This window comes from Mastomys coucha, unplaced genomic scaffold (assembly GCF_008632895.1).
Source record: "Mastomys coucha isolate ucsf_1 unplaced genomic scaffold, UCSF_Mcou_1 pScaffold21, whole genome shotgun sequence".
In the NCBI taxonomy this organism is placed as follows: domain Eukaryota; kingdom Metazoa; phylum Chordata; class Mammalia; order Rodentia; family Muridae; genus Mastomys; species Mastomys coucha.
In genome coordinates this window covers 189203097-189215971 of record NW_022196904.1, presented here as the reverse complement: position 1 = coordinate 189215971, position 12875 = coordinate 189203097, and the positions used below count along the sequence as shown (strand labels likewise).

Sequence of the window (12875 nt, the reverse complement as noted above, 5' to 3'; positions counted from 1 at the left end):
TGAGGGGAGCCTAGCTGGGTGGCTCTGAGGGGAGCCTAGCTGGGTGGCTCTGAGGGGAGCCTAGCTGGATGGCTCTGAGGTGAAAGGCTCGTCCCTGAGTTCTAGATGTCACAGAAGCACAAGCAGCCATGCAGGCTGCCAGGAGGAAAACAAGCAGGCACCCTGCCTAGCTGTGCCGTCTACCAGCCACTCAACAAACATCATGATATGATAACCCTGAGAGAATATGAGTGGCGCTCACATGGTGGTGGTAACCAAAGGCTCTCTAACTGGACCTCAGACCCACTAATAGGAGAGACAGTATGCCTCATACTGGAAATCTAGCCAACTACCACAGGCCTGCCAGGTTCGGTGTATCTGGTTTTCTGTTGAGATCTTTCATGAATCTGGAGCTGAAGTCCCGTGCAGAGTGATAAGTATGGATCTATTTGTATTCTTTTATACCCACTTTGGCTAGCACCATTTGTTAAAGATGATGTCTTTTTCACTGTGTGTATTTCACACTTCTTTATCAAAAATCGTGTGTCCATAGATGTGTGGATGTACATCTGGGTCTTCAATTAGATTCTGTTGATCAATGGGTCTGCTTTTGTGCCAGTGCCTACCTCTGCAACACATCCTGAAATCAGGGGCAGTAAAGCCTGCAGCACTTCTTTCATTATTCAGAACTGTTTTAGCTGTCTTGGGCTTTTTGTGATTCCATATGAAACTGAAAATTGTCCTTGCAAGACCTGTGAAAATTTGTCTTAGAATTTTGATGGGAATTGCACTGTATCTGCAGATTGCTATTGGCAGGAGGATCATTCATACTATATAAACCCTACTGACATGAGCATGGGACGGACATCTTTCCATGTTCCAGTGTCTTCAGCTTCTCTCTTCAGTGTCTTCATGCTTTCGTCATGCAAGTCTTTTGCGTGCTTGTTAGTGACCCCCAAGGTGTTACATTATGTGAGGCCATCATCCTGAAGGGTGTTGCTTCCCGGATTTCCTTCCCAGGGTTGGTCATTTGCATAGACGAGGGTAGACTACTGATTTTTGAAAGTCAATCTTGTATCTCAATACTTTGCTAAAAGTGTTATTAGCTCTAGGAGTTTCCTAGTGGAATTTAAGGGTCATTTATGTATAGTATCGGATCATCTGCAAATAAAGATACATCGAGATCTTCCTTTACAAATTGTAAACCTTATTATCCCCCTCAGCTGTCTTACTGCTATAGCTAAAACTTCAAGTACTGTATTGAGTAGCATGGAGTGGACAGCCTTGCCCTGTTCCAGATTTTAGTGGAATGGCTTTGAATTTCTCTCCATTAAGTTGACGTTGGATGTGGGCTTACCATGAACTGCCTCCACTGTGTTTGGGTATGTCCCTTGTATCCCTAATCTCTCCAGGACTTTCGTCATGAAAGGATGCTGGATTTTGTCAAAAGCCTTTCCTGTGTCTAATGAGATGATCATGTGGTTTCTGTCTTTCAGTTTGTTTATGTGGTAGATTGCATTCACCCATTACATATGCACACGCAGGGCCTGCACAGGTCTGTACCAGGTCCCTTGTGTATATATTATGACTTCTGGTTTAGTGTTTTATGGGATTCCTGTGTGTGTGAACAAGGGTTCCTATGCTTTCTCTTACACTTGTTTCCTTCTATCTGTTCAGCCAATTCTGAGATGTTAGTTTTTATTATATCATATCATACCATATCAATCATATATTTTGTTATCCCTTGGATGTCTGTCTGTTTTCTAATGGGAGACAAAAAGAAGGTGGATCAAGATCACAGAGGGGAGTGGGGAAAGACCTGGGAGAAGCAGAGGAGAAACTAATCAGGATGTGTTTTGTAAGGAAAAAAATTCATCTTCAATAAAAGAAGAAAATCAGAAGAGCCCCTTGGGTTCATGTATTTGAATGCTTAGTTCCCAGTTAAACGTATTTGAGAAGGATTAAGAGGTGTGTCATCTTTGAAGTTTCAAAAGTTCAGTATTTCTTTCCCTCCTGCCCCACCTTTCCGCCCCTGTCACCAAGTGCTTGTGAATCAGAATTCAGCTTAGTGCCAGGTTTGCCTACCTGCCACCGAGCTCCCTGACATGACCACTATGGCCTAGCCCTCTGAAACTGTAAGCAAGCCCCCAACTCGATGCTTTCCTTAATAATTGTTTCAGGAGGCTAGGAGAATATTTGAGACCGAGACCCCCTCTGCAGCGGCATCTTTTCTCACTGTTGTAAACTCCCTCGAGCGCTGTGTCTGTCCCTCTGTACTCACGCGAGCAGGTGGCAGTCTGCCACTCTAGGCACTGTCCATAGGGGAAGGAGATGATGTAAGCGTTGGAGTCCACACAGCGCTTGGTGCTGCTGCACCACATGCACTCCATGCCGTTGCTCGTGCAGTTGGAGCAGGAGGTTCTCAGGGAGCATGGCTTCTTGCACGGCCTTGCATTCTGATTTGGGCTCACTGGAATGGATGGATAACAGCAGTCATCTCATGGGGTAACTTTGTTTTGTTTTTTTTTAATTAATTGCTATTTCTTAACTATGTGTATGGGTGTTTTGCATCACGTATGCATGCCACCACAGGCATGCCTGGTGCCTGCAAGGGCCGGAAGGAGAGGAGGGCGCCAGATCTGACTAATGCAGAAGACAGTTTTGCGCCACTCTGTGGGTTCTGAGAATCAAATCCAAGGGCCCTGGAGGAGCAGACAGCGCTCTTGTCTACTGGAGCATCTCTACAGGCCCCTGGTGGGTTTTATCTGTATTACTATCTACAAAAAAAGTTTCCATTGGGCAGACTGCAACATTTACATGAGGTAAATTATTTAAAAGGCTGTACTAATTTGGCGCTGATTTTGAAAATCTATAATTCCTTTCATTTTTTTAATTCTTTCTAAAGTGTAAGATTATGGTTCTGAAGACTGCAAGCAGTCTGCAATCTGAGCCTGCCTCCCTCTGTCGCTCCCACTGTCACCAGCACCACAGACTTCCCCAGTCACAGGTTTCTTATAAACGTCCCACATCTTATTTAAGTAAATGTCCTGGGACTGTGTCTTAGGTGTGTGTGTTTGGCATGAACAAGTGAAAAAATATAACTTACTATAAAATCTTAATACAAAAATACAGCATGTATCATATACATTAGGGTGAGGATCATTTTCAACAATGAAACAACAGAGAGAAAGCAGCAACTGTGGGTAAGGATGCTGAAAATCTGGAACCTGCACTACCTATGGGGATAGAAAATGGCGTGGGCCATGGGAAAGTGAGTCAAATCTTCAAACTACTAAACCTAGAGTTGTTATGTAATAATCAACTGCAACTGCACTCAGACTGTGTGCCCAAAATCGTCCCAGCCCCGCCATGGCACCACTGTTCTCAATAACCAAAAGGTAAGGACAGCTGTGTGCTCCCCATCACAGCAACCTCGCTCTGACTGGCCAAAGCGAGGAACCCAAGGGCTCATAGGTGGGTGAACAGACACAAAACGTGACCTATGGCCTCAGCGGGCTTTCGTTTGCCTGGGGCGAGAGATGGATTGCAAGTGGATGAACTCTGAAGGGAGCAAGGAAAGCGCCGCGCAAGGCAGGAAGTCTCCCAAGTGAGAGTAGTACTGCATGTAGCCAGTGGGGCTTTCCTTCGCGGAGGGGTTAAAGAATGAGAAATGTTTGCTTTAAAACTTACACAGTTTTAATTTTTTCAAATAAACTGTTACAGAAAGAATAACGATGGCTGCAAGACAGCAGGAAATACTGAAAACCTCCGAATTGTGTGTTCACAAGAGGTTGAAACAGTAAATTCTCATAAAACATACATAACCACAATAAAATAAAATTTTAAAATAATTCAAATGCTCTTTTCCTGTTTAACAAAGTCCATTTCAAAAGAAATACCAAAAGAATTCATTTTCAGGAAACTGAATCAATACAGCTATAAGATTAAAAAATAATCAGTCTTTAAACTTAAAGTTAATTCTTTCCTTCAAATGGTACTTGATAAAAAGCAAACGACTAATAAAAGTGTATTGCTAAACTGTAACCAAACTATATGTTCACAATAACATCATATAACAACCCATAAAAGAAATTATATACAAATGATACAGTGTGGTGGAGAAGTGGCTCAGTAGTTAAGAGCATATTTTCCTGTTGCAAACCAGGGTTTGGTTCCCAGAACGCACAGTGGTTCATAACTGTCTAGAAGTACAGAAGAAGGGATTGGACTCTCTTTTCATCTTTATGGGTATGCATGCTGCACATGGGCATATATGCAAGCAAAACACTTATGCACATGGAATAAAATCAATAAATTCTTAAAATTTTGTAAAAAAAAGAGTAAAATTTAAGAAATTATATAAAAATAAGATTTTACCATTACAAGTTAATGCTAAGATCAGCTAAAAAAACAAAAACAAAAACAGCTGGGTGTATAAAAAAAGACTAATATCAGGGGATCAATATTATGAACAGATAGTACGAGATATTGCAGTCTACAAAGCAGGGTTGGGCAATGGCTAAAACACACGCACACAGATATTGTGTTGATGGCTCAACCACTTACCGACAGGCTTTTCACAAATGAGCCCATCTGCCATGGATGTGCAAGGGTTTGCTTTTAACCCTGCCACTGCAGCCCTTTCGAGGTAGGCACAGAATCCGGAGTCATTCGGCTCACCAGGAAGCCACTGCAGGCTCGTATTTGTGAAAGGAGACATGTCCTCCCATCCCCAGTAGGATATGTTGATCTTGCGTAGGCCTACCCACGGTGACACTTTCTGAAACAATACAGGGCGTTTACAGGGGTTAAAAGCAAGACTACTGCATGATATTGGCTAACCAGTACTTTATTGTCATTAAATATTATATTTGAAAATACACAAAACTACTTTTCTGGCCACTTTCACTTCCTATAATAATGTCTGCACCATCCGGGGGATGACAGAGACCACACGCTGCTCTGAAAGCACTGAGTGATTTTGAGCTTAGCTACAAAGGTGGGTGACTTTTAGCCCTTCCTCGTTTTGGGTTTTTTGTTATTGTTTTCTCTCCTACAAAATGGATTTACAGAATGCCTTTAAAGCCAGCATTGAACAGGCTGGGGCAAGTTGGTCTCCACAGAGTTCCAGGGCAGCCAGTGCTACACAGTAAAATCCTATCACACACACACACACACACACACACATGTCACGGACCGGGATTTCTCGCGGGGTCCCTGTTCCGCGGGACACGGGATTCTGGCCAGGTGGGCACGGGATTCGGCTTTGACAAACAGACTACACACACGGGTGGTGTAAAATCTGAGTGTATTTCTTTTAAAAATGGCATGAGGCTTTTACAATCATTGCAAAAGAGAAATGAAAAATTGGCAGCTCAACAGTTGAGGTACCTCTGAGGCTACCTGAAACATACTGGGTCTAAAGCAGCAGCCATCTCCTCTGAACTGGTGCTGCATCCCCCGGACTTGGGCCCGGGGGAATGCGGGTACATGAATTTGAGTCTTAGCCCATCTAAGTTCTAGTGTTAGTCTTGCATGTGAGTCCAAGTCTTTCTTCTTCCAGTCCTAGTGCTAGACTGAAGTCACGTAGACAAGCGACCCCCACATCCAAGGTCACCTGGCTTCTAAAAGCCAGGAGTAGAACAAGAAGAAGAGGGGTAGAGCCCTCTCTGTTGAGGTATTCTTATGCTAATTCTTTGGTTCTTGCTAGAGGCAGGCAGAGGAGAATCTTGACCTAACTCTTTCAGCTAATGTCTTAGAGTGAGAGAAACCTTTCAATTACTCTCTAGTACTTAAAACATTAAACTAAGATAGTTGGAAACATTGGTGAAGGTCAGAAAGCAATGTCCGAATTTTCTCTTGCTAGCTGTAAGAATATGATATCTTGGTGAGTTCCTAGCACACAAGTACGAAGACATATCTGGGCCACCTCTGAGTTTGGGGTGCCAGACAACAATGCAGAGGCAGGAGGCTGACTTTCCTTGAAGTTTTCGCCTCAAATACCGCCATCACGCAAGTGTGCGTGGCACACACACACACACACACACACACACACCACCAAACTACAGGGGAATAAAATGTCAACCTTCAACAACAGCTGCTATTACAGCTAATGCCATCAGGTATATGGGTTAACCAGTTATGGATTTAAGAACCTACAGATAAATCCAGAGTTTGTACTGTGCAAAAGCAGAAAGCAACATTAACAAATCTTTATGGATTCTGAATGAAGCTGTCATAACAAGGACTCGCCATTGCTATGCATAAACTTGTATGCGGTTTTAGGAAAACCGATATCCTCTCTTCCATTAGCAAGAAGAACAAGGGGTGGGTGGACAAGGTCTGGCTGTCATATTGAGAGTCTGATAAACTCAAGTAGACAAAAGCCACATAACTATCCTTAGTAGTCTCACTGACCCTTCAAACCCAGCAAAGAATCAAAATCAGTCCTGTATGCATACAATTTATCATAACTATTATTTAAAGGCAAAAACATATTCTAAATCCAAGTTTCAATGTTCAGTTAGATTATGGACATCTCCTTTTTAACACATGATAATCTGTCTTCTAAATCACTAAATTACTTAATAGTCACTTCGATGGAAAACTGCTTCAAAGCATCATTCTTTCTAATATTTTTATATATAATATCATAATAGAGAAAAATGTCACTCTATCTCAGTCTATAACAGCATAAAGTATTTATCATGGTATTCGTGTTGTTGAAATGGTCCTAGGGAGGTTAGGTTAACCACAGACCTTTAAGTTTGTCAGTGTGTAAATGTAAGGGGTTTCACACTGTAAATACTCAACAGATATATCTTAGATAATATTAAAATGTCTTATGACTTTTCACATTGGCAATAAATATATTGACAAAGAAATATAGTACAGAGAGCAATTAATCAATAAAATTTAATAAACAAAAGTATTGGAGTAGACTAGTTATTTTATACTATCTGGTGTAATGCTGAGGCACAAGTGGGGTTACCAGTGCTTCTGATCACAAAATCACACATGTTGCTTCACATATTAAGTATCGTGTATTTTATACATTTATTCTGAGATATTAAAAAACTGCCTTTTTAAAAGAATCAGACTTTATAATAACACTAATCATATAATCAATCCAGCCCAGAAATCTCAGACTAACGATGTGCTTAAGTCACTGTAACTCTCCCTGTGCTCCCTCGCCATCTATGGCAAGGAAAAGCCATTTAAAATGAAATATTACTCCCTAACTCATCATGATAAGAATCTGAAAGAAAAGGAAGAGAAACAAAAGTGAAGCCCGTGATAAACATTTAAAGTAAACTATTACTCAGTAAATGAGCCAGACAGGCTGTTGAGACGAAAGATAAATTACTATATTATGAAAATTTACTGCTGCACACCATAAATCATTGTAACATTTCATCAGCCATTTCCGATAAGTAAACGATCATTTGACCCAAGATATCTTTTTAAAGTGGATGAGTTTGTCGATCCTCATTGGCCACAGAAGGGTTATCTTAAGCCTGCATGATGGCAATGACTCGGGATATAATTCACTTTATATAGAGATATGTGCAACGAAGTGTCACCTTCAACAAGTCCCCTCTGTGGACTCCCGCAAGAAATTGTTTCTCGTGAAACAGAACATAGTTTATATGATGTGACTCAGCCAATCAGAGTTTGCCATCCATTCCTTATGGGTAACAATAGCAGGCCACAGAAATTACCAGCTATGAGAATTCTTAGAATACAGAACTCAAGTCACAAGATTCGTGGTTGTTTTGTAACAGCCAAAAGTAACTCATGCTAGACACAGAACAGCTAACAGAGCTTTAGTGGCAAATTGTATTGTCTTCAAAACACGAAAATGTGAGTCTGCAGATCAAGGGCTTTAGATGTGACAGGATATCAATAGCACTGATCTTCTCGTGCAGAGTGTTAACTATCAGGGACACAAATGCAAACAGGAAGCCCTTAGCGTCAAAAAGGTAACAGCTCATCTCTATGCTCCATATGTCTACAACAAGCTTTTAAACTGTTATAGATTGCTAAAGTATAAAAACCTAAGTCTCCCACCAGCTACCACATAGCCCTTACTCTGAAAGCTCCTGAGTAAGACAAGTACCCTGTCTGAGAGCAGTGCCTCTTGCATCCCTGAGTTCTCACACACAGTAGGCTACCCTGTCTGAGAGCAGTGCCTCTTGCATCCCTGAGTTCTCACACACGGTAGGCTACCCTGTCTGAGAGCAGTGCCTCTTGCATCCCTGAGTTCTCACACACAGTAGGCTACCATGTCTGAGAGCAGTGCCTCTTGCATCCCTGAGTTCTCACACACGGTAGGCTACCATGTCTGAGAGCAGTGCCTCTTGCATCCCTGAGTTCTCACACAGGGTAGGCTACCCTGTCTGAGAGCAGTGCCTCTTGCATCCCTGAGTTCTCTCACACAGTAGGTACCATGTCTGAAAGCAGTGCCTCTTGCATCCCTGAGTTCTCACACACAGTAGGCTACCCTGTCTGAGAGCAGTGCCTCTTGCATCCCTGAGTTCTCACACACAGTAGGCTACCAAGTACACTAACGGTTTTTCATACATGTGTAATAAGTATTTTTCCATCCTTCAGAGAAACATTTACTTCAAAAGACTAAAAGAATGAACCATTTCCGCAGATGATGGATCACTAGGTGTGTCCATCTTGTGGAGAGTCCTGGGGCTTACCTGCTGTGTGAACTTCTGTAATTCATCCAACACAAACTCCACCTCCTTAGATGTGGTCAGGGAGGCAAGATTTCCACTGAGATTATAGCAATAAAGCTTGGCGTTGTCATAGCTTTCTCGGCTGGTATTTATTCGAAGACAAGCGTCCCCAACATGATTCCAGCCTTCTCCACAAAGGTGAGCTAGGAAAGAGAAAAGAATTGCATCTTACTTCTATATCACAAGAAAGTATATTTCCCTTTTATCTAATTCAAATTTATACATGTGACCATTGTGTTCGTTTAAATTTGTTAGACAGAACTTTTCATTTTCTCAACATGCCAAACAAGGGTTAGGACATAGTTTGATGAAGAGTAAAAACAAGATCCTAATTTTTTGCTAAAATGATTTTCTTTGTTTCATTGAAACAGTCTCACTACTGAACCCTGGTGCTCAGTAAAACTCACAATGGGGACCAGGCTGGCCTTGAACTCGTAGATATTCATCTGCCTCTGTCTCCCTAGTTCATTAGAGGCATGTACTACCATGCTTGACCTTTACTGTGTACTTAAACAATTTAAGCTCTGGTTCTCCAATACCTGTTACTTGCCTCAACTCCAAAGATTTCCACATTGTCTAGTCATCAACATGTGACTTCTCACAAACAATTTCACAACTATATTGTCCTAATTACATTACAGAAGATCACTTTATTTTACTACTGAAGATAATTTTTAAGTTTGTACTTTTGATCACACCCTTTCCTTTCCACATTCCCTCCAGATCCACTCAGGCCATTATGTGGCAGATAAGGCTGAAGGCTGCATATAGTATGCCCCTCAAGGGACAGATACAGCAACAACGTTAGATTGGCAGGAATGATCTCTACCCTACACAGGAGCTTATATGGATGAACAATGTGGATAAATGACAATGATAATGATAATAAATAATGATAATAATAAAGTATTAGGACCTCCATTTCTTTTAAAAGTTAGCTCTACAGGGACACTGTGATATTGTATGACCAAGGGCCACTGTGGTATTGTATGACCAAGGAACAAAATGTTACCAACACTGAACACATAAGTAAACTCTACAAATGTATAAACACTGTGTTGTGGCAGAAATTGAATAATAACTGCAGCAGCTTTGGCCTGAAGATTCTTCTTGGGATTAATGACAATAAGCACTCTATTAAAAGTTGATAATACACTGCTTAGGACATGGCAATCTGCCAGGGCTGGCTGGGAGATTTTCTTTCTGTATAGAGCCCTTGAAACCATAAGAGCCACTAGCCTGGGCTGTCATGCTTTGGAAAAAAATATTCTTCTAGATTCTTAAAAGTTAAATATGGCATTGATAAGGGAAAATGACTGTAGAAGATAACTCTGTCCATCACTGTTTACCACTGATGACTAAACTTATGACTGAGAGGAAGTTCAAGCACATGTCTGAGGACAAAAATGATATGATCTCTGTTCTGGAACAACACGAATCTATCCCTGCCGACTGAGTTCTGTATGAAGAATCACTCTGACTGATAGTCAGTCAGGATGCAAGATCCCCCTGACCACCATACCTGACTCACTCCTCCCTCAACAACTCCTTAACTCCTCTGCGGGACCTGGCTATCCCTGGCACTGGCCCCTGACATGTCTACTTTCTCCACCTCTGATTAATACAATATTGAAGTCTTAGATAGAGCAACACAGAAAGCAAAGGACACAGAGTGCAGACTGGGAAAAGGATCCCTTTCGGTAGATGATGTAATCTTATACATAAGACCCTAAAGACACCCATCCAAAATCTCTTAAGAGCTGAGAAACAGGTTCAGCAAAGTAGATATAAAAATCAATGTACAATTATCAGTTGTCTTCCTATATGCCAATGACAGACTAAGAAATCAGAGAAACAGGACAGTGCAGACATTAAAAGCAATAATTAATAAATGGACGTCATGAAACTGAAACCCTTCTGTACAGCAGAGGCAAAGGACATCACTACTGAAATGACTAGACAGAGTACACATGGGAAACCATCTTCCTAGGTGTATGCCTGCAGAGGATCAGTACCTGGAATACGGAAACAACTCAAAATAAACAGCAAGAAAACGAACAGTTACCAACCCAGGCCTCGAACTAACAAAGTTTGAAAAGATGAAATGCAAACCACTGAGAATAAGATTTGCTCTCAGCCCAGTCAGAACATTGCTGGTGTGTGTGGTATGTGGGGAAGGAGGAGCACTGATAGAGCCACTGTGGAAATCAGTGCGACTGCCCCTTGAAGGGCTGGAAGGGTCTAGCCAATGATCCAGCTGCACCAGTCTTGGGAATGAAGTGCACTTCATGCTCTGGAACCACAGAATCACCCTTGTTCACTGCTGCTCCATCCCAGTGTACACACAGGAGAAACAGCCAACATGCTCACCAACCAATGAAGGGGCAAGGAAAACGTGTGTATTTACACTGTGGGATAGTATTCAGCCATTAAGAAAAGCAAAAGTCACAACTAAATGTTAGAAGCTGGACACAATCCTTTCAAGTAAGGTGAGCCAGCTTAGAAAGTCAAGCACTGTCTGTTTCCCTCATCTGTGGATGCAACTCTCAGTCTTTAGATGGCTGTGTTTCCTCTGGCATTCCCATAGAAGGCAGTAGTGACTAAGGAGCCTGAAGAGGGGCTTCCAGAGAAGGGGAGGCAGGAAGGGTTTAAGGATGGAAGGATGTGCAGTAGAGGAGGGAGTATGAAGAAGGATAAAGCCTTCAAAAGGTCATATGACAATCTACCAACAAACACACACACACACACACACACACACACAATGTAAAATGGATCTACCCTATAAGAGGAATAACAATGTTCCTACTATGAACCAGAGGATAACAAATAAAAAGCTGACTGTCAGAAATGGTTACTTTTTTGAAGTTGTTGGCCAGCAAGGTTCCACAGACCCAGGGCAGCATAGGCTATTGCCACTGCCCGTCCTTGTGCTATAGAACTCGAAGGCAAGGCCCTACTGCTGAAGGTACCACATTCTTGAGGCAAATCCTGAGGAACTCATCCCTACGGATAGCTTTCCCCACTCACAGGTCTAGTATGTGCTAGGCACATAGGAGGAAAGTCATCATTGACTTTCCATTATACCAGCTGTGAACCCGAGTTACAACAAGGACCGGCCACCAGAGACCCACCAGTAGGTGTCATAAACATCGCATCATAACCAATCATTTCCTCACTGGACCTGTGTCCCAGCCCTGCAAGATGAAACCCACACATGGCACCATTACTGGCTCAAGAACAAGTCACGGACTAGACAAGTCATCTGGAGGAGAAACTGCTACTGTTATTGTTGCTAAATGGATACTTATTAATCCAACTCCAAACGTCTTTTGTTACACCCACAGACGATGATACAGTAACATTAGTCTGTAGAGTAAAATCCGCATAGGATTATAGGGCATCAGATCAGGAATTAGTTACCTGGCAAAGCCTGACATTCTTGCTGCCGCTGATCCCACTGGCAGTTCAAGTTTAGTGAACAGCTCTTGCAGCTTGTAAGCTTGTTACAAATCTGCTCATTTCTGATATGACATTTAGTGTAGTTTCTGACAGACTAAAAAATTGAAAGATAAAGCATGTTATTTTCAACAACTGAACAACAAGGATTCTTAGACATATCAAAAGCTTAAGTCCCTGTGGAACTTTACAATGTGCTTTGATCTCCAAACCCAATTCTATCAAATCATAACTTCTCTTAATTATCCCATCTTTGGTTGAATTAAATTTAGCTTGAATTTACTGTCCTGCATAGTAAACTCCAATGCAACCTAGTAGGTAAGCAGTAGATAATGATGAGAACATGCATTAACAGTTATTGTCTGAGGCAACCAGAGAAATCAAGTTTATCAATCAGAGCATGCTAATGATAATAAGACCATGTGTGTGGAAGGCAAATGACATTGTGACCAACTCAGCTGCTCCTGTCACCTGGATTCATGTTAACTGTTCTGGCTGTGGCTGTGTGGCTTTTATGGCTTCTGCTGGACTCAGGGCAGTAAGGGAGGAGTTCTCGGTCTCTGACGGTTCAGGGTGCTATCAAACTCACAAGTTGACTGGAGGTGGTGGTGGTGGTGGTGGAGGTGATGGTGGAGGTGGTGGAGGTGGTGATGGTGGTGATGGTGGTGATGGTGGTGATGGTGGTGGTGGTGA

General features: G+C 42.1%; 1 protein-coding gene across 3 annotated transcripts in view; it reads right to left on the bottom strand.

The window, feature by feature from the left end:
• The window catches only part of Atrnl1 (attractin like 1), a 135981-nt gene that overhangs the window by 41586 nt on the left and 81520 nt on the right, over positions 1-12875 (bottom strand). For all 3 annotated transcript variants that reach the window (XM_031390829.1, XM_031390831.1, XM_031390830.1), the window contains exons 14-17: positions 12147-12279; positions 8688-8869; positions 4546-4759; positions 2261-2449 (exon numbers count right to left, since the gene is read on the bottom strand). In XM_031390829.1, the coding sequence (XP_031246689.1) occupies positions 2261-2449; positions 4546-4759; positions 8688-8869; positions 12147-12279 (718 nt within the window). The remainder of the gene's footprint in view (positions 1-2260; positions 2450-4545; positions 4760-8687; positions 8870-12146; positions 12280-12875) is intronic.